The sequence below is a fragment of the Lutra lutra genome, chromosome 3 (assembly GCF_902655055.1).
Source record: "Lutra lutra chromosome 3, mLutLut1.2, whole genome shotgun sequence".
NCBI classification, from domain to species: Eukaryota; Metazoa; Chordata; class Mammalia; order Carnivora; family Mustelidae; genus Lutra; species Lutra lutra.
In genome coordinates, this window is record NC_062280.1 from 88,185,600 (window position 1) to 88,207,880 (window position 22,281).

At 37.5% G+C, this 22,281-nt stretch overlaps 1 protein-coding gene across 1 annotated transcript in view; it reads right to left on the bottom strand.

Moving 5' to 3' along the window:
• Positions 1 to 9,964: 9,964 nt before the first annotated feature.
• ARHGAP15 (Rho GTPase activating protein 15) overlaps positions 9,965 to 22,281 on the bottom strand; it is a 609,293-nt gene continuing 596,976 nt past the window's right edge. Inside the window, exon 14 of the mRNA XM_047722466.1 lies at positions 9,965 to 10,338. Within this exon, the coding sequence (XP_047578422.1) occupies positions 10,155 to 10,338 (184 nt within the window). The 3' untranslated portion in view covers positions 9,965 to 10,154. The remainder of the gene's footprint in view (positions 10,339 to 22,281) is intronic.

A 22,281-nucleotide genomic window follows, 5' to 3' on the forward strand; every position in this document is an offset into this window, starting at 1 on the left:
GAAATCGAAACAGATGTGTATAGAGACTTTCCTGGAATCACAGATACTAAAAAAAGTAAACTTGAGAAACCAGATTCCCAGGTCTGATTCTAGGTTGAATCCATATATTTCTTTCAATCGTGACATCCATATAACCAGCACAAATCCTTTTGCTTCCTTAAATGAAATATATGAAGTGAAAATAGTGCTCTTAAAATGAGACTAGATAATAGAATTGTAGAAATTTAGAATGTAGGTGATTCTATAGATGAAAAATAATCTGAGCTACTCAGGGTAAGAGGGGAGAACAGACCCAGAGGCTTAAAGGACTGAAGGAGGTCCTTTATCTGGTCCATGTGGTGGACGTGCAGGGGAGACACCTAGAGTGTGATACAATAAGGACTTGCTCCCAGCAACTTTTTTTTTTTTTTTTTTTTTTTTAAACAAGGGAGAAGTGGGATTTAAAAGCATCTGTCCTATGTCTTATGTCATTTAGGTAGAATGGTTTGGTAACAATTTTGAAAAATGGGGGAACTTGGGTGTCTCAGTCGGTTAAGTGTCCACCTATGGCTTGGGTCATGGTCCCGGGGTCCTGGGATCGAGCCCCACATCTGGCTCCCTGCTCAGTGGGGAGTCTGCTTCCCCTTCTTCTCCCTCTGCTTCTGCCCCTCTTCCCCCTGCTCATGTTCTCTCTGTGTCTCAAGTAAATAAAAAAATCTTAGAAAAAAAAAGAAAAATGAAGTCAAATCCAGCTCTATTCTCAGACTATGTTTGGAAAGTTTAAAATTTTGAGTTGTGTTTCTCAGAAATAGTTTTTATAAGGTAATGTATAGTTCCATACATTCTCTTGGCCTAAGAAACTGGATATGACTATAAGGAAATAGGACAGATTAATTGTTCTGCTTGTCAGGCTATCATAGATTCTTATGTTAGAGTAGGTAATATATATATCAAAGACGGATATATACTATGTACGTACACATCTCCAGACACCCACATTCATGTATATATATATATTCATGCATATATACGCATTTATAAAAATATTAGGTCTCGGGGTTATTTAAACACTCCTCATTTATAACTTGCTTTTTGGGAATTATTTAGTTATGCAAGATATCATCATATTCAGTATTTTTTTTTGATAATAAACATGTCTAGTCAAAGAAGGCATTAATGAAGCAATTCCCCAAATAAAACAGTCCATGATATCTGAGTTGCAGCAGAGAGAGAGTGTGGTCTTTGTAGTCTAATCAAGATCACAAGACTTGTTTTGAGCGTCTGTCATCTTTAATTTTACGGCACTTCATTTCAGAGTCGGACTGCCAGGGTCACATGCAATTAAAACACAGGCAAGATTTGTCTTGTGAAATCTTAACATAAAAAGTAATGTGTTACTCCATTTTAACTTTTCTACTGAACTCTGTGAACTCACTAATTACTTTTCCCCCCTCTTGTCACCTTTTTGATATGACATGTATTTTATAGAGAAGATAGAAGTTTGGAATTTTTTTCTTATATCATGCGTATGATTGAGGATAACAAAATTAAACCAAGAGAAAAAAGGAATCCATTTTTCAGAAATACATTTTTTCTTTTCTTTCTTTCTTTCTTCCTTCCTTTTTTTTTTTTTAAATAAGAAATATCTGAGTACTCCAGCTTCGATTACAAAGAACCTCATAGATCACATTCTAGGACATAACTGTTAATCTGCTTAACTAGGGCAGGTAGAAGTGGAATAACAGGCCACAGATTTCACAGAGGCCAGGAGAGTGAACCGGAGTTTAGTCTCCGGGTGCTGGCAAAGGGGCTTTTATGTGATTGGCTGTGAAAAGCCTTGAAAGCCAGCCTCCGCGCAGAATGTGGAGTGTGAGGAGGGCTGTTCCATCTTCGTGATCAGTAAATTGCATAGACCCTTATTAACCTTATTGATAAGGAGCTTAGGGAAGTCCTATTCGGGCCGCAATATATTCTTTTTGTTCTCCGGTCTCTGTTTGCAATCCCAGGCGCTCTGTCTGGGTGGCCTTCAGGGGGGACCTTAAAATTCAGCAGGTCAGTGGCTGTGTCTCAAGTGAGAGCAAAGGATGGGTATGCGGAGCCAGCGTGTGTTTGGGGTCTCTGTGTCGCTGGTGCTCAGGACACCTGGAGAATGTTTGAAAATTTTGTGCTTAAAGAATCTTTTATATTGCTCCTTTTTCAATGCAGCTGGGGTCTGTAGGGATCTGGGGATTATTTTTGATACCTGTCGAAAAGAGTTATGTCTACACTGATTTTCCATCCCTCACTACTAATTAACCTTATTGTATACAGGAAACAGTCTATTTAATACCTGCATTCTTTCTGTAATGCCAAGTAAAATGAAATCCAGTGTGAAATCTAGTTAGCGTTTGCCTTTTTGAAGTCATTTTTAAGTTTCCAGTTTTAGTGACTGTGACCTCAGAGTTGATAGCTAGAAAAATGGGAGCCTGAACCAATTTTGGTTTCAATTGTGTCTTTCACTCCTTCCAACTTAAAAGCTGCCTTTCACCTGGACTTTTGCGGAGACCGAGGAGGGGGTTATCCTGAGCCAGACCGTGGTTCCCCGGAGCCTTCCGTGCTGGCCTCGGGCGGTGGTTGCAGGCTTCCCATCAGAGCCATAGGCTGGTCTCTAGTCCATTAACTCTTGTCTCCTCAGTAGCTCAACCCCTCTATCCCCTTGCTTTCAATCGGGGAGGCTCAAATTTGACACATCCTGGCAAAATTGTGCAGTGGTAATTCAGAGAGATGCTGAAGGAGAGGAAAGAGTCTGAGCCCAGGGTTAAAATGCTGAAGGAAATCCCATTGGTGGAATGTTTGCAAGGGAAAAAAAAAGGTAGGGTCTAGCAATAAAGAGCAGAAATTAAACTGTGTAAAATGTCACCAAATGATGTGGAAAAATCCACACGTCCTCAAGTATGCTTCACAATATGGACTTAGAACACATTTTGCTGGTGATGTGAGAATGGTTAGTGCAAGTCCTGCTCTTCAAATGTGAGTGTGTGTGTGTGTGTGTGTCTCAAGCAAACCTGTCAGCTTAAACGGTGCCAGAGGAAAGTGAGGAGTTTTCAGGCCAATGCTTTGTATTTGCCAGATTTCTTGGCTTTTGAGATTTTCATATATTGGTCAGAAATCCTATGCTCTGTAGAATTTATCTCCCACATAAACCTTACGTTCGGCAGTGCAGGGAAGGCGAGTGGGAGATGCTGCTGTGTGTCACAGATGTCTGGACTTTTCCAGAACTGAAGCCAGGTCGTCAGAATTTGCTGGTAGACTTGCAAGAGTTAGGTTCGTGAATCTCACCGTCTCTCTGTCATTGAGCTATGGGATAGAAGGATTTCTAGGAGACTTAGACTGCAAGAGAGTTTGTTGGAGGAATATCTGTTTGATGACCTTTTATCAGTGGGCATAAGAAGCAGGATGGACTCCGGTGATTTGAGACAGCATTTAACTTGCTGTGACTAGTCGGTGGGCAACCTGATGGTGGATCACGTTTGTATTTAGTGTGGCTTATGGTGTGGATGTTTACCTTGGTTCACTCACCCAACAAGTGTAGACTGAGCAGGCACAATGGGCTCGTGTCATCTCTCTCTCCCTCACTGGCACTCTCCTGACTGAATAGGGGAGTGTTCTCTAGAACCCAGATGATCGCTGAAGAATTTTGTGGACCCGGCATGCTTCGTTTCAAGTATAAGATAACACTCAGCTGGATAAGTCTATAAGGGATGAGTGTGTGTGTGTGTGTGTGTGTGTGTGTGTGTGTGTGTGTTCTTCTGCCAGGTCTCTCACCAAGACAGCTAGACATTTTCATTTTGACAACGCTACTATACAGAATTATCATCTTTTTGTACAAGATGTTCTCTGTCTTCTCATCATTTGGATGATTCAGGATCACTCTCCAGCAGCAAGAGGAGCAGCGTGTCTTAATGGCTTCTCCCCTCTCGATTAAAGCTAAGAAGAAGACTGTGGGGGTCTCCTGTTTTTCATCTTGCACAGGATCTCTACGGGGCCAGACTGAATTTCAATACAATGTTAGGCAGCATGATATCATGGATGATAAAACAACATCGACAAATACTGTCCAACACGAGACAAAATGATGGAACATAGAGTAGAAGCCACCAAAAAGGCACTTCTATTTTTTGTTTTATCTTTTATTTTTTCAAACAGGTACTTTTAAAGAGGTGGGCAAGGACGCTTCCATTCTGTCTCCCCTATAATGTGGTAACATGGTAAGCACAATGTCCATAAAGCATAAGGAAGAGGAAATGGTGCGTGAATATTAAAAGTGTAATAGCAATAACATGAATGAGATTTTGCTATGACAACAAAGGTGCTCTGTATTTCTTTGGGGAAAATTAAAAATTATCTTTCTTGTTCTTTGGTGAAAATTAGTATGAAAGTGAAACTCTCTTCAGGTGTTGTAACAAGAGAATGACCAGGTACCCACATAAGGCATATAAATACTTCAGGTGTTTATGTGCTTATATTTCGTCAGCTCCTTTTCTTAATGGAGTGAGCATATGGTATAGTAGTAGAGGCAGAGGCCTCTGGAACCATATATTGAGGTTCAGATATAACCTGACACTTACTAACTGCATGAAGTTGGGTAATTTCATTATTTTCCCCCTCAATTTCCTCAAGTATAAATCAGGGATAATATTAGTACTTCACTCCATAGAGCTGTGAAGATTAAATAAAACTAAATATGTTTGTATATATGTAAAGTGCAGTTCCTGGCACATAACAAACCTTCCATAAATGTTAGTTCATGAAACTAGTCTCCCCAGAACTAATTTCACTTTGTGGTCCCTGGGGGTGGTCAGTGGAACAAGATTGCTCCAAAAGAAAGGAGGGAGAAATCAGAGCCAGGTGAGAGAGAAATGACCTTCTGTCATTCAGGAATCATGCCAGAAGCAGAAAGTGGTAGTGTGTATACTTTATGTGACTTGGGTATGACTTGGTCAAAATATCGTAGGGTAGTTACTGTCAAATGACCAATCATTGTCGGAATACCAGAATCGCCCCCTACTCTGTAATTCAGCCAGAAATGGGCCTGCTCTAGGAATTCTGGGTAAGAACAAATGGTGATTTGCACTTAGCAGCCATAATTAGGGTGAATCTCAGAAGTTCAGTAGGATGATGCTCCATAATATTGATTATCATATCTGCTGTCACTGTCTGAACTCAGACCTGCATTAGTAGTACTATTAAACTACCTTCAGGTCTCAAAGTTGACTATAGACTTAATATACTGCCTCTGGGTATGGCATTCAAGGCTTTTTAGTGTCTGATCCCAACCTTCTCATTATCTTTACTTTTTTATTTTTTTAAAATAATTTATTTATTTGACAGGGAGAGAGATAGAGAGAGAGAGAGAGAGAGAAAGCACGCATGAACGGGGAGCAGCAGAGAGAGAGAGGGAGAAGCAGGCTCCCTGCTCAGCAGGGAGCCTCACAGGGGGCTCTATCCCAGCACCCTGGGATCATGACCTGAGCTGAAGGCAGACGTTTAACCAACTAAGCCACCCAGGTGCTCTCATCTTTAGAAGTTCACAAAGCTAACTGTTAGTCAATAAGCCAGAGATCTATCATCCACTTCCATTAGAAACAACTTAGGTTTTCATGCTGTGTTACCTGTTTTCATCTCCATCACATGATCCCGTTAGACAGTCCTAAGAGGCCAGATATGGCAAGTATTCTATTTTACAGGTTGGAAAACCGAGACCCAGAAAGAATAAACAATTTGCCCAGGACCTAAAAAGCCAGTCCTCCTATGTCTGCTTGTCTCATTCTCTCTATCTCTATTTTTCTCTTTTTCTTCTCTTCCATGTTGCTCTGGCTCACTCACATATCTCCACCATTTGCTTCATACCCCACCCATTTTCTGGAAAGCAGACTTTGCAACATTGGAAGGCTTAATATGGAGTTTACAAAAATGGAGAACTGTGGGGGTGCATCTGCTCAGATGTATTTTATGAGGTGCCCTTGAAAATCAGGTTTCACATAAGTTCCTGAATTTCTGGCTTGTCATGAAAGACCTGAAGGTCTGGCAACACTGTGCCCACATTCCCACATTCCTACTGAGAAGTGGACCCTTCTGGCCAGGGTTTGAACTCGAGTTTTCCCCAGCTGCTACCACTTCATAATGCCTTAAGCCTGCTCTTCTTGACTCATTTGTATTACCCGCCTGGCCCTAGTAACATTTGAGATTGCAATCCTCGGTTTAAAGAAAGAGAAGAAAAAATGCACCTATTTCTAAAGATAAGATGAAACATCTTAATTGAAGAAATTGTATGTGATTATTATGTTTGAAGAAAGTCTTTGTTGTTTGGTATTAAGATTCGAGTTTCCCAAGGAGAGCGTTGATATTGTTTTGGTTTTATTTTTTATTTTTGACAACAGAGCAATTTGACCCAGAACTCTTAGCGACAGTCCTTTTGGATGAAAATCTTTACAGGGCCTTTTAATTAGGAATTGACAGGGTGATTAAGTTATAATTCACAAAAATAAATGTGGAAAAGAGAAGTACAGGTCAATTTCTAGCTGTGTTAAACTGTAAGGACAGCAGCATTGGCAAGTGATTGTTCCTTTTTAACAGCTTTTCTAATTTTTCTTAATTGGATCCTTTGTTTTCTAATTGGATAGGGAGAACCATCATATGGCTTTCAATTACTAGCTGTGGCGGGGTGATCCTGTCATGTGGCACACGCTAAGTCAAGTCACACTCTCAACATATAGGGTGAAATAAATACCATCTCCACAAAGTTTTTGTATTAGTGGGAAAGAGGGGCAATAGCCCACATCCTGGGTAGGTAAAGCCATGCCGGAACCGGAGGTACCCAACTAGCTTTTCCAGGGAGACTGTTTTGGACTTGTTTCCATTCTATAGACCAAGTTATCAGGTATAATATATTAAAATATTTAGTCATCATAATATAGGAATGCTCCTGAGGGCACAATATTACATTGCATGATGGAGAATGTTAAAAAGTGTACACCCACATACATACACTCATACAAACACGTACAGTAGAAAATGTTAATGTTCTCGAGGTATTTGGTTTCTTGTGTTCACTGGTGAATTTGGAGATTCTTTTTTTTTTAAGAAATAAAGTTTTTCTCTCACTTTCTTACTTTACAACTCCCGCTGGGTCTCTTCTGCCTACTGCATGCATATTTTATCATGTCCTATATCTGACCCCAATAGCGTTCTCCAGCTCCATCCTCCAAAGTTGCTAAACATGTTCTTCCTCCTGTCTTCATGGAGCTTCTCTCTTTACCTTGGAGATGATGGGTCTTTTGTGACTCTGTTCATGCCATCCCTGCTGCCCAGTATGTCTTCTACATTTTTCTTTCGTTGATCTTATTTGACTGGTTAAAATTAGATGAAAAAGGTTACCTTCCCAGTGAAACTTCTCCTGACTCACCCCAGGCACAATTTATTACTTGGTTCTCCATCAACCACCAAACTTTGTTAATGTTTCTGCACTAGCTTCTGCTTGTTCGTTCATTCAGAATGCTTTTTGAGCATCTCTTCAGTATAGGTACCTAACCCTGGGGTGACATAGTTATTAAGGTTGCTGAGGTCCCTGATCTTCTATTAATCTTTAGATGATTTTCTCTCTTACTGGACTGTGGAACTTACAGAGGGTGGGAATTTTTCTTATTTATATTAGTATATAGACTTGCACCTTAAATAAGGTGATTAAGAAGTGCTCATTTTTTTTTTTTATGTCTTCCTGATGAAGAATACTTACCAGTTTTATAAAATATAACCCCTTGGTGGGTCAACCTAGTATATCTACATTCTTGGCTTTTAAACTTGGAATAGTTGCTATTACCATAATTACAGCCTTCGGAATGTTCTGGAATCTAATGGCCTTTTGTTGTAACCCTTTTTATGCCTTTGGTGTGTGCAAGTCAGATCCTCTGATGGGCGTTTTGCCTCAGTACTGTGGAATGGTCTTGTCCCCGAGAGGAAACATAGTCTCTGATTAAATGCCCTTAGCAGGCAAGGATGGGACACAGCTGGGGTTTGAATCAGGCTAAATCCCATCAGATGGAAAATGAAGAAGCTGGTGTTTTTGAAGATTATAAATCTGGAAAGCAGCAGAGATGAGGGGCTATGAGTCCCAGCTCAAAGCAGGTAGTGCCACTTCTCTTTGGCTATTAGTGCTGCTTCTTTCTGGCTGGTGCTCCCAGAATAACTTTAAAGATGGCCACGGGAAGGGGTATGATTTAAACGTGGGGACCACTAAATCCACTCTCCCCCTTTCAAAAAGGGAAGTAATTAAAACCTTGGAGGAGATGTAATTCAGAATATGGAATGTCATGGAAATGAGGAGGACTTGAGCTAGAATGCAAGAGACTCTTTTTTCCTGTCTCCATGTTTTTCTGAAATGCATAAGTACAACTTTACATATAAGAGCTCGAGGCTGGCAAGCCTATTAGCTCCTTGTTACCAGTGACTTTAGTTCATGGGGTTCCGCCTCATGTGACATGCCTTGGCTTTGTGGTATGTGTATCTATCCCACTTGATGAAACCTCTCTTCGGCATTTATTGTGGTTGCTTCTCTGTTCTTGGCTAGGAGCCGACTTACTGGCGCCATTGCCAAGATGAAAACATTCAAGATGGGCAAGGTAGCTTCTTTCTCAGGCAGCTCCATGGATGTCAGAGCTGCCAGCACATCTGGCTGTCTCTTGAACAGACTCTCTCCCTGTACCATGTACCCTGTCTATGTAGACAGCCTATGTCTCTGAGCTCATTATTGCTTGAAGTGTTTGCTTTTGAATCTGTGCTTCACACATTTTATTTACATGCTTTGTTTTTCATTTTATGACCAAATCGATAACTAGACTTACTCTTTATTGCACTGGATTAATTTTATTTATTCCTTTTGAATTTGATTAAAAAGCTGTCAAACAAAAGTCTACATTTTTATCAGCAAAATACTTTCACAAAACTGGGTATGAGATGTCTTCAGCTAGAACAAACTTTTCAAAAATAAAACTATATTTGGTATATTCTAGACAGTTACCCTTTTGTTTATCCATGATAACTGAAACTAACCATCAAATGGATAAAGCAATCCAAGTCTAGTCAAGTAATCCTTAGGGCATATGAAAAAAAGAGGCTTTTAAAAAAGTTTCTTCTAGATGGATTTAATGTAATTCACCAATAAAGCATCCTCAGAAGCATAATAAAAATTCTACATAAAATGACATAGCCAGGGCAGAGGAAAATATACAGTTTGATGAAGATTCAAAATGGATGCTAACATTAAAAATGAGTGGTCATGCAATTCCTGTATAATATAAGGATCAAAATTCCAAGGCACTAATTTTGTTTCTAATTTATAAGACAGTATGTTTATGGGACTGCAAATAGTGTGTGTATGTGTGTGTGTGTGTGTGTGTGTGTGTGTATATATGTTTGTGTGCATGTGTATGTGCATGTGTTTGTATATATATAAAATCTTCAGTGGCAAACGTTTTGAACTGTCATTTCTCTTCAGAAAAATTGGCATTCAACATGTTGTATTTGTAAATTTCACTATATAGCATTGAGGATCACTGGGCTATATTTTATATTTGCACATCCAAAAATGTTCCTGAAAGATGAAATATGTCTATTTTAGTGGAGAACCTGATTTTTTTTTTGTTCTATTTAAAAATGATTAACTTCTGACTTCTTTCTCCTTTTGTCTCTACTCCTGTGCAAGTAGGAGTACGGGCATATGCCCGAGGCAGCCAGCCAGGGTAGGGAGCAGGCTCACCTGTGTGCACACATACCCATACTGACAAAACTCACACTCACGCAATTACACATCTAATGCCTGGGAGCAGTTTTAAAGCTGTTTTTTGGGTATATGCTGTGCTCAGCACATTATTTTATAGTGTGGAGCATGCACAGTGAATGCCTGGAAATGCTAGAAGGAACAGCAATGAAGGGGTTAATGTAGAACACATATAGGCAAATATTGTCAACTATTTTATTCAAATGTTTGGAACTTAAACACAAAATTATCATTAAGTTTTCACAAAATGAGGCATCTGTCGCTTGAAAGGAAAAAAATATTTCAGAAATATGTTTACAGAAATGTAAAAATATTAGGCATCAAGACAGATGTGAACATATTCAGTCACTTGTCTTGTCTGTCAGTCTTCCTCTGAGCCGAAGATCTTATTGTACTCAGTTAGCATGAGCTCAGCTATCTGGTTTTGGTATACCATATGTATTGCCATGTTCCCCATTTCATCTTCAGCTCTCAGAAGGGTGGGTCCAAATACAATTCCTAGACTTTGAGTGGACATGAGGTTCTTAGAGGCTTTGGCCACAATCCTGGAGAGGGGGATGAAAAGAGAAGATTCTATGAGTTTGAAGTAAAATTGTGGCTAATTTTGATTGATAAAATTCTGTGTTCTTGAATTCTTTTTCTTTTTTCAATTTCAATTCCAGGAAAGGAAATAAGGGCAATGATTGGCTTTGGCAAAACAGAGAATGTAACACAGGTGAAACAGTTTTCTAGTTCTAGAAAAACAGCAACTTTGCCATGACATTTTTAAACCTATTTATGCTTCATTGTATGAAAATAGAACCTATGACTCTGGGGAGAAGGATTCATTACCTTGTCCAACTTTTTATCCACATAGTACCTGGACATTGTGAATGCTCAATAAATATGGAATGAAAGAATAAATAAACAACAAAAATTACTGTAGAGAGTTAGCAAGATTCGGCCTTTGAAAATGTTTATAATCAATGGAAGAAATAGATAAGACATGCCTAGAATATATAAGAATCCAAACACAGTAAATAGAATAATATATGCATAGTTAAGGAAAAAAGTTGACATAGGCCCCCCCCAAATTAATAAGTTTTTAGTGATTGGAATGAGAAAAGTGTTTCTGACCAATGATAACTGTATGATGTTTTGTAGAGAGGGTAAGTTCTGAGATATTTAGGTGTATGGCAAAATTCTAAGTGTCTCCATTCATTTTGGACATCCCTTTTAGCTCACGTCTCAATAAAATATTGGAATCCTATAGAATTTGCACAAGAAAATGGTCCCATTGGAATCAAAGACATGTTTGCTTGTGTGAGGACTATCTGGGGAGTTGGAATACCAATGAAACATTAGGATGTTTTATTAATGGTTTTGCCTTGCTTGCTTCAGTACAGGACTCTTAAAAGGAAGGTAAAGTCCCATCCTAGATATTGAGACTTTTAAACAATGATGCTTATTCTTACCATTGAAGCCTACTTCATTTTATACTTCATTAGGAAGGCAAGATTTTAGCCATGTTAAGGAAATAGGGTTAGCATATGGAAGAACAGAGTGCTAAGAATTCTAAATTCTGCATTCCACCAGACATCCAGACCCAAGGGAACTATGAGTGTAGAGAATAATAGTGAGGCAAATGAAATTTATTGCAAGGCCATGGGGTCTCCATCTCGGAGCCTACTGTGGAACATTGGAATGCTGGACTTGAGAGGAGGACCCTTTGTTTGATCCTCTAACAGAAGGGCAGGAAGACTTGCTTTATTTCCATCTCTTCATGAACCCAGATCTCTGAAGGACCACTTCTGAGACCAAGAAGCCATGACTTCTCTGTCTTGAATGAGAATGAGAAGGACCAAAGACTTTGGTTTATGACCCTCCACAGCACAAGTTCATGGCCAGCAAATGCCCTTGACATAATCACTAAAAAAACCCAAAAAAACAAAAACAAAACACACACACACACACACACACACCACACAAAAAAACAAGAAAACAAAAAACAAACAAACAAAAAAACAAGTGTTGTTCTAAGCCATGGTATTATCTCATTTAATCCCCATAATAATCCCACAAGGTGGCTTTTGTTATTCAGCCCATTTTACAGGTGAGAAGCCTGAGGCCGAGAAAGGTGAAGTGCCTGCTGTCACACAGAGCTGAGGTATAAACCCATGGAGTCTGATTCCAGTGCCTTTGGAAACATCATTGCAGTGGTGTGTGTGTGTGTGTTAGGACTCCTATCCTTAATTACCAGGCTGGTTTTTGATTCTGCCACCTTCCTTCAGATTATAAAATCCTTCTATAGAAGGCCTGAATTTGTATACCTTATTGCAGAATTGTGATTAACAGCCTGATTCTAATAGATTATTGTGTGCAAAATATCTTTCAAATTTAGACTGAATATTCAAGATATACTGCCTCCATTTTTTCACTTTTTTCTGCTTTATAAGGAGAGGATTTGTGCCTATGAGCATGGTTGACTTGGCTACATTCTGGAAGGGGTTCTCATATTTTAGAGTGTCAAGGAGTTATCAGAGACTTTGAGCTTAAAGTTTCCTTTGGAATATAAGAAACTCTGTCGCTTTGCTACTGCATTTACCAAAAGCCTATAGAATGATTTAAACTTTCTCTTAACCTGGAGTGGGGACAAACTGAGTGAGTGAGCCTTTGCTTCACTTTACTATACCTGTTTACCTCAATTTAAGATCTCTCTTGTGCCTTTCCCAGAGCTTCTTATTATACAAGTCATTAGTAAGATTTATTGTGAAGGTAAAACAGTTTTCTCCTTTGATTTCAAAATAAGACCTTTTTATGATACTCATTCATTGACTCCATCACAATTAAAAAAAAAAAAACAAACTCGTTAAAGGCAAATATGGAAAGAAAATGAAACTGATCAATAGAGTACCTATTAGGTAAAAGTTGCCTTAACAACTTTATCCAAAGCTAGCAAAGATCTAAGTTGGTAAGATTTTTGTAGCACAGTGCAGGACATGGAGAAGGTAGAAACAGAAACAAGAAAGTATGAAAGAATGAAGGTTAATCACTGATGTAAGGCATCTTGGCCAACAGGGTAGAGGAAGATTAGGACCAGAGTCCAGGGAGACTGAAAGGGAAAGCGACAATGTGAAGATTAATTGAGGATTGAAGATGTATCCTCCTATTCAGTAACAGCTGTAATTTCAGTTAGTAGCAGGAACAGTGAAGTTTGGCATAGTTGGGAGACAGAATTGTATCAAACTCACACAGGTGAGGCTAAAAATCAAGGGAGACCCAAGAACAGACTGTTGGAGAGAGCGCCCCGGGGACTGTCAGGAGGGTACCAGGGTAGACGCTGGGAGAGGTCTGCATGTGGAGGAGCTTGGGTGAGGGGAAGAGGCACTCAGCTTTCCAGGGCATCCCAGAAAGTTAGAGCATATAGGCCACAGGCCACGAGGGAGGCGAAAGAAAGCTGAAGTGGGGTTACACTCGTTTTCAGTTTTTCCCGAGTTCTTCATATTTTTCCTGCTCAGCCAAAGGCCTGGTCTTTGAATCCACAGTAGGACCAAATCTAGAGGAGAACACCAAGACTGAGTTTAAATAGAATGGAGAGTAGGAGGCTAGAACTGCCTGTCAGAATCTACCTCAGGGAAAGAGTTCTTTATCTTAGCCAGTGGGTTATGCAAGAGGACTCTTGTAATGAATTTCTGCCAATGCATCAGTTTCCTAATTTCCTGTGGACAAATGTTCATTTTGTACTTTTATGCATGTGTGAATGTGGAGCATTCATTCCATCTCAAACCTGCATCCTTTCTGTCCATTTCTCTGCACATTTTCTACTTGATCTTAATAAAACCAGCTTTAACTTATGAGTGCTTTAAAATAATCTTGTTATCAGTAGATTTTACTAAACAACACATAGTTTTTTGTATTCTTGTTATATTTATATTACCGCAGGTTAAATTTCCTTAACAGCTTGGAATTTTTTCCTAATTTTGGGAAATCGAGTTACTTGCAACAACTTTCAGAAAAATCAAATGTAGTCAAGAAAGTAAGTTAATAAGACAATGTGGAAGTGTATTAAATAGAATACATGCTTTCTGATTTACTGTTAAAGAATGTGTGCTTGTGTGTGTGCATATATACATATATACACACATATGTATCTATATACACACATATATATATTTCATTGGCAATTATTTTTCTGAATATCAACCAACCAGTAGTTGGTACGTTGAAATATTGAACAACTTTTTGGTTAGAAAAGATGCTGAGAATGAAGACAAATTTGGGGTAGAAATCACCATCTACCAAATTATATGATTCATGTAAATAGGCAGAAATATTCTCATATCAAGGTTTAAGTTAGGTTAGATTCCTTTCTAGTAGTGGCTAACGAAGAAGTCCAAACTGGCGTTACAAACTTCCTTATTGAAATGTGAACTTACCTATTCTCTACCTCAATAAACTGTTAAATAGTTAAATGGTTGGTTTAGGACCGCATAGGGAATCAACCACAATTTCAAAATACAGTTAGAATACTTTCCTGAAAAATTATTTAAATCTCAGAGGTTTTTTTTTGTTTGGTTGGTTTGTTTTGTTTTTAACTTCAAATCAAAGGGTATCAAAAATCCCACTCTCACTGTGGGGACCAGCTGGATATTGAAAGTGCCATTATTTCTAAAGATTTGGGCTAGTAAACACATGTAGAGGAGAATGATAGGCTAGTGAAGAAAAGAAAAGCCATGCATGGGAAAAAAAAAAAAAATCCAGTCTAGTACCAAAGATGGAAAACTCTCAAAAACAACTAAGTTATACTTCCAGTAGCTTAAAATGCAGTTGAGTCGTATTTTTGGAAGAGAGGATCTGACTCAGTAACCATGTAGATTTTCACTATGGATCTGACGATATCTTTCACTAAAGTGAATTCTGCAAAACCCCTTTCTGTGATATGATTTGCAAAGATAGTCATTGCAGAGTAAAATGAGTTTTGGAGAAAATTGTATGCCATTTTTTTCTTCTTGGAAATTCACAATACACAGTAGCATAATAAAGGCTCTGACAAGTCCTGAAGAAAAAATATCCCTGCCCATCTTTGTTTGACTCATGTCTTCTCTAGCTGACTTGGATTCCATAGTTTCTCTCTTTCCTGAGAAGCATGTGTTAGGAAATGCTGGTCTAGCTTGCTCGGCTAAAGGCCTACCATGTAAGTTTGAAAATGTGATGGATTTTACCCTCCCATGCCACCTGGCTTTGGAACTCTGTAGAAGCTAACTCAAAGAGGTCAGATTGTGGTCATTTCTGGAAAGTTCCACCCCTCTGGTAGGGCTTAGATTTCATTAGGCCTTAAACTCCATGACAGTGTTGTAAATTTTGAGCTACGATTTAACCTGTTTTCAGCAACAAAATGAAAGAAACTCCCTTCTATGGCAAAACAAAGACCAAAAGGCAAAAGAACACATCTGAATGAGAAAGGTGAGAGCAAAGACATGGTTGAAAGATTAAGGTACAGTGAATTGATGGATGGGTAAGGAGGTGAGAAAACATTCAGATCTTATAACAATATTTGGGAATTCCTCTGCATGGTTGTTTACTCACCACTAATTTATTCCTAGAAATCCTTACTGCAGAGATTCTAAGCAACATGAAGAGCTCAAAGTCTAGTGACTGAATGCTTGACTAAAAGGAAAAAGATCCCACACTGCACTCTTTTGAAAATGGCTACTTATTAATACTGCTTAGTTTAAAATAGTCTGACAAAAATAATTATGATTTTTAAAATTTGTTCATGAAGTAGCACTTGATATACATTTACTGTAAAAGCAATTCTAATACTGTTAAGTAAAATTCAAGTTTATAAAATCTTGAAATGGGTAAGAATTCATTTTCTGGCCAGAGCTGAAAAAGTGATATACAGTTTACAGAACAAAAAGGAGAGGAAATGACAGAGCTACTTTTTTTGTTGGGTCCAAATGGAAAGAGCAATGATCCATCAATTTAAGATTATTTTAGAAATAATCTATGATCCAGTGCTACAGATGTTGGACCCCAGACAAAAAAAATCCTTGCAGCCTTCTGCTGGGTAAATTTTTTCGAAAAGTGAGCTGAATTGCTAACTTGAAGAAATTTCTTAGTTGCTTTCAATCACAACCAAATGACTCAGACTGAAAGAGAACTTTACTATGAAACTCAAAATTAATGCTGAATTAAGAAGACCAAAGCATTTAATAATAGTTCAGCTCCAAACAAATATACAGATGCAAACGTTCTCTTAATGCGGTGCTTTGCTGTTACCATAGTGACTTGCAAAGGAAGTTGAAAGCCACATCATTGCCTGCAGGACAACTCTCAAGTTATTGGAGGTGTATTAGAAGTGCTCCTTTCCCTATCTCTGGAATACTGTTATTTTCCAACACACATAACTTTAGGTTGGTTTAACTTGAATGGGGAAATTGTGGTGGTCAATGTTTTCTTGCCATCAGCTCACACCTGTCTTACAGAATACAGCTTAGGCTCTGACGACGAAATGTTACTTGTGACTTTGACCACTTAGGTGAAGAGAAGCTGTTAAAAATAGAATAAATTTTCAATGTGCTTGACTTATGATTCCTATGTGCTACAACTATTTTGAGGGGATCCTTGCTAACCATAGCTTTCCTACGCTCAATTTGCACAAAGTATGCTGCTGTTTACAATGGTCTTTTTTTTTTTTTTTTTTCTTTCCCTTATATGACTGGGGACTAGGAAGGAATTCAATCTTCTCTCTCACAATCATGGCTGTATGTTAGAAAAAAATTTCAAATATTGCAAAAGCAGAAGAACTTCCACAAATGTTTTTGTATTTAACACTAATGTGTGTTGACATGGTCATTCACTGGTAATTCAGCCATTTTTAGTATGTTAAGTTACAAATCAATTGGTTTAAACTAATTATAAAATCTTCAATTTTGTATTTAAATATTATATTATTATTTTCCAAAGCAAGTTAACCACCACCTTCTAAATGGGAATCATGGCTATATTCTGACATTTTTGCTTTTAAATAAACTTTAAAACCATGTGCATGAAGATACAAACAAACAAAACCGTGTGCATATAATTCTTTCAAAGCACTTTATGGAAAGGAGATTTATATAGCAGTTCCATATTCATAGTTGACATGGCCTTACTCTTTGCAATTAGTAAATTTCTTTTTACACTGACTTCAGCACAGAAGATTGAAATACTTTCAATTAGTTACTTGTTTCATACTCATTGATTAGACATTATAGGGAGTTCTCAAAGTATCTTTTAGATACTTTTTTCCCCCTAGATTTTCTAGATAAAGATCTAAAGTATGTTTAAAGCAATATTCTGATCATCTAACAAGATAGGGGGACTTGATAAAGTAAAAAAAAAAAAAAAAAGAATAGCCCATAGGCTTCAAAATGACTTATTTCTAGGGGAATATGTATTCTAGAAGGTAACAATGCCATAGATAAAATGGGATATTATAGACAAAGCCCTTGCATAATAGATCATATCCAAAAGGAACACTAATGATAATTATCATTTGTTAAATATCTGTCACGTGCTCACCACTGTGCTGCAAATCTATCACAATTTTCAATGGCGGATTTAATTTATTTTTTTCTGATTATAAAGTAACATATTCTATTAGAATTTGAAAAGTTTAGAAAAGTATAATAAAGAATAAAACCCACCAGAAACCATAAGCAGTAACTCAATGTAACTATTATTCAGTCATAAAAATCTATTGAGTGCCTACTAGGTATCTATTGAGAATACTACTAGGTATCAGACATTGTTTTGGATGTCAGGGATAGTGCAATGAGTAAAATAGATAAAATCTTTGCCCATATGAAGCTTAATCTAGTGGGAGAACCAGACAACATAATACACCAATTAATATATGATGTGATTTTAGCCACTGAAGTATAAGAAAAACTGAGAAGTAGTTCTTCCACTGATCTCAGCAACATTTTAAAAAATCCTAGCCACTCAGAGTTCAAGTTCTGAGATTTTTGTTTACTTAGTATGGGTGAGGCCATCTGCCTGCAGATAATGTAGATCTCCTATAATTCTAATAAGCAGAGATGGTGGGAAATGGGACATGTAGTTGACAGGGTACTTAGGGAGCACCCTTGAAAGAAGGAACATTTGAGCTGAGACCTGCTTAGCTGCACATACGAGGGAGGGAGAATCCCAGGTAGGGAATAGTAGGTACAAAGCCTCAGTGAGGTTGTGCTTGGTGGTTCTACAAGTAGAGAAAGGGATAGTGTGGCTGAAGACTGGGGAGTGAGGCAAAGGAGGTAGGAGATGCTGGAGTCTCATGGGCCTTGGTAAAAGTTTGGGATCTAATTCCAAGAGTGTGGGAATCCATGCTTGTGTTTTGAGTAGGAGAGTCACACTGTCAACATTTGGGTGATAGGAAGTATAAATAATTTATCTTCATAGGTATTTGAGAAGATCCTTTTTATATAATTTGTACCCAGAATTTTTCACTTAGATCATGAGCAATTTTCATATCTTACATATGTAATACATATTATTTCCTTGTTACCTTATATGGGACAGAATGGTTGTACCATATACCCTATGATTCCTTGGTATAAGTGAAATGGATATATAAAAACATGGTTCCATGTATTCTTCCTCCACATTTTAGAGTATTTCTTTAGGCAGTGGTTCCCAACCAGGGCCAATTTTGACCCCTCGCCATTCCCACCCCAACATTTGGCAATGTTAAAGACATTTTTGATTGTCATGACTGGGTGGGGAGTTGCTACTGGCATCTAGTGGGTAGAGGCAAAGAATATTCCTAAACATTCTACAATGCACAGAATAACCCTTCATCACAAAAAATTTTCCAGCCCAAAATATCAATAGTCCTGCTGTTGAGAAACCTTGCCTTATAGTAAAATAGTGTAAATGTAACGACTAGATCAGTGGTTCTCAAACTTTGCCATTCTTGAGATTAATTTGGAAGCCATGTTAAAACACAGATGGCTGAGCTCCACCTCCAGATTTCTGATTCACCAAGTGTGGGGAGGGACTTGGGAATTTGCATTCCTTACAAGTTCCCAGATGATGATACTGCTCCGCCAGGGACCACACTTTGAGGACTCACACTTGATCATTAAGTTACAGCTCTTCTTTTCTTAAAATATGATAACATGTGGGAGGGCCTACTAGTCCTGTTAACATCATCATCATCTGGTACTACTCCTTTTAAAATAGTTGCCAATTGATAGGCATTTTCCAATGGTCTGTCATTCTTTGAACTTAGGAAACTTTGAATTTAGGAAATGCGTGTGAAGTTAAAGAAAAAATGAAATTCTCTTCCACGAATAGCTCTTCGTATCTCCTGTTCCTTTTCTTATTAAGAGCATATAATTTTGTTTGTTAGCTTAATCCATTTTACTTATCTTGTTTGACAAAACTAATGCATAGTCTTTGGAAAAAAAAGTCCTAATCAGGAATATCTAGAGTAAAAAAGTTAAAAAACCCTCCTGTTTTCTAGTCAAACTCATTATTGATGACTATAATTAGTAGACGGATGTTCTTTCTGGATGTTTGTCTTTCTCTCTTTCTATCTACCTATGTATGTATGTATGTATGTATGTATGTATGTATGCATGTATGTATGTATCTATCTATCTATCTATCATCATCTATCATCTTTATACATGTGTATTTTTCTTTTTAAAAAGAATAAAATAAAAAATACATAATATGCTACAATTTGCTTTTTCCCCCTTAACTATATATCATGGGCATCTTTCCAAGTCAGTATATATAAAAATACCTCATCCTTTTTTAAAAGTTGCTACATTTCATAGTATAGAAATACCTTAATTGATTTAACCATTCCCATGCTGGTTGGATTTCAGGTTGCTTCCAATTCTTTGCCATTAGAGACAATGCCACAGTGAACATCCTTGGGTATATAGATTTGTAAGTTTTTCATGTATTAAGAAGCTTGGTATTTCATTATTTTTGTTGTACTCATATTCTCCCAATTCTTTTGTTCTTTAATTTTATTTATTTACATTTTTGTGTGTGTAATCCTAGTACTATTCCTTTTGGAATTTCTATCATTGTTTTTATTATTATAAAATTCACTCATTTAAAGAGATTAGATAAATACCATAAATGTTTTCTCCTAGTTCTTAAAATAATTTTATTTTCAACCTACCCTCTAATTCATCTTAAATATATTTTAGTGTGTGAAATGCGATGGTAATCTAAATTTTTTTTTTGTAAAAGTTAGCTAATTTCCCCCAATAATATTTGGTTGCATAAACTGCCCATTCTCCATTGATTTTTGATGTTACATTTTGAGGGCATTCTCTTTAGTCACAGACACACATTCCTGAAATATCCTACTTTGCTGATGATCTCTGTGTATATTCTGAATGAACACTGTTGCTTAAATCATTTTAACATTATTATGTATTTGGGATATTCTGCCTATCTTTTTTTTTTCTTTTTCAGATGGGAAACAAAATTTTCAGATGAAAAGAGTAAACCTGATAAAGATTGAATAATTTGATCAAAGCCGTGTAGGAAATGGCAGAGCATAGATTAAGATGCAGATTTTATTACTCTGGGATATGGATAGTCTTTCCACAAATAATTGAGAGTCAAGAATTTTAAGTTTGAAATCAAGGGGTTTCTTAATGGTGAGGTCTGGCGCCTGGGGAAGACGGGGAGAGAAGTGAGTTAGAGTCAACAAGAAGTCTTGTGAGACATATTATGATTTTTTAAATCACCTAATTCATATCCAAGGATGTATTTATAGAGTTGAGAAGGGTGTTTTAAAAAACCAAATTAATCTGTATTACTTTTTTCTCCAGATTCACACAGTATTTTAAACGTTTGGAAACATTTGTTTCTCGTTGTGAATGGAAATACACTATTGGCAAAATAAGTTGAGACTTTCAGGTATGCTTTTGCTTAGGTGCTTTTAAAGTGGTTTTACCTATTCATATTTGACCTTGCCAGCAGTGAAAGAAGTCTTAATTTTTATGCCTCCTGAGCTCTGCTGATTTAGCAGTAGCTACTGATAATGGTAGCTGGGAAGACATTGATTTGGGGTGAAAGGCTAGCAAATATATTATATGTTGGGATTATCTTTAGAAAGGAAAACATGTTAAGACCATCATTATTCTCTACCTGAATTTGTTCATTAAGGCAGTTAAGGAAACTAGTATGTCGAAGAAACATTTTATTCAGAATATTGGGAGTTGTGCATGGACCAGCATTAATTAGGCCAACCAGAATAAGGCATCTAATTATGAAATATTAGTGGGAAATACAGAACTTAAATATTTGCCTTGTGATGTTAGATACAACTAAAAGGAATGCTATCAATATGCGAAGTCAGAATTCATCATCCTTTTAGTTTTCCTTTTCACATAGGTAGGAGAATAGTTATTTTACTTCCCACAAAGGACATCTGTATCAGACCTTTAGTAGTTTTCTTGAAAATTGTCTCCTTGCTTCAAAGATTCCAGAATAGCTTGAAAGAGAATGAGTTACCATTCGGGTATCATCATTCAATCTTCCATGCTTAATTTTACTTTCTGAGAAAAAAATCAGTTTTAGATACTTTTTACAGAGACTTGACTTTAGGAGAGGCACTGCGCGACCAGAGAGTACCAAGGTGACTGTGCTTACCAGTGGTGAGTGCAGGCACTGAAGGTGTTTGATTTGGAAGAGAGAATAGCTAGTGAAGTCATGACTGAATGCAGAAAGCCATGATATGGAAGAAAAAGTCAACTTTCCTTTTGGAAATCCTTTTGGAAATCTAGTTACTAGAAATTAGCCCAGAGACCAACTTCACCTTCACATGCATAATTTAAGTTGTGAAAACAGACCAGGCTGCTTCAAAAGAGTTATACTTATTACAGAAAATTTAGGAAAATGCAGACAAGTTGAAATAGAAAATGAAAATCCCTCATATTCCCAACCCTCAGATATCACTGCAATTAATGTTTGGTTTTGATGTTTCTGTAAGTGGATCAGAAAAATACTTTGAGCATCTGTCAAGGTTATTAAATATTCTAGACATAAAAAGGCCATGAGTCCCCCATCAGGAGGTGTTTAGTGATGGTCAAGTTCTTCTATTAATGGTAAATTGCATGACATCTAAAATGTGGTTTGGGCTCCCAGATAAAAATGAAAGAATGGACATTTTGGGAAAGTCAAACTATCATTTGAGATGAGGTAGGATAATATATAATAACTGAGGTTTCTTCCCCAGCCTTCCTTGTTCTTCTCACCTTTCTCCAAGATTCCCCAATACTGCTGAGTAGCAGCATTTTGAGCTCAATGGAGGGATGATGCAGCAGAAAAGCAGAGAACATGCTTTGGAGTTTTGCAAGAGAGGACATGTGAATTCCAAAGACTGGATCTTTGAGTTGTCTGCAAGGACTCAGAATTTCAGCCATGGCCTAACCAGTAGATTGGAAGGCAGATGAAGAGCCAGACTACTCTGCTGCCAGACAAGAGAGAGA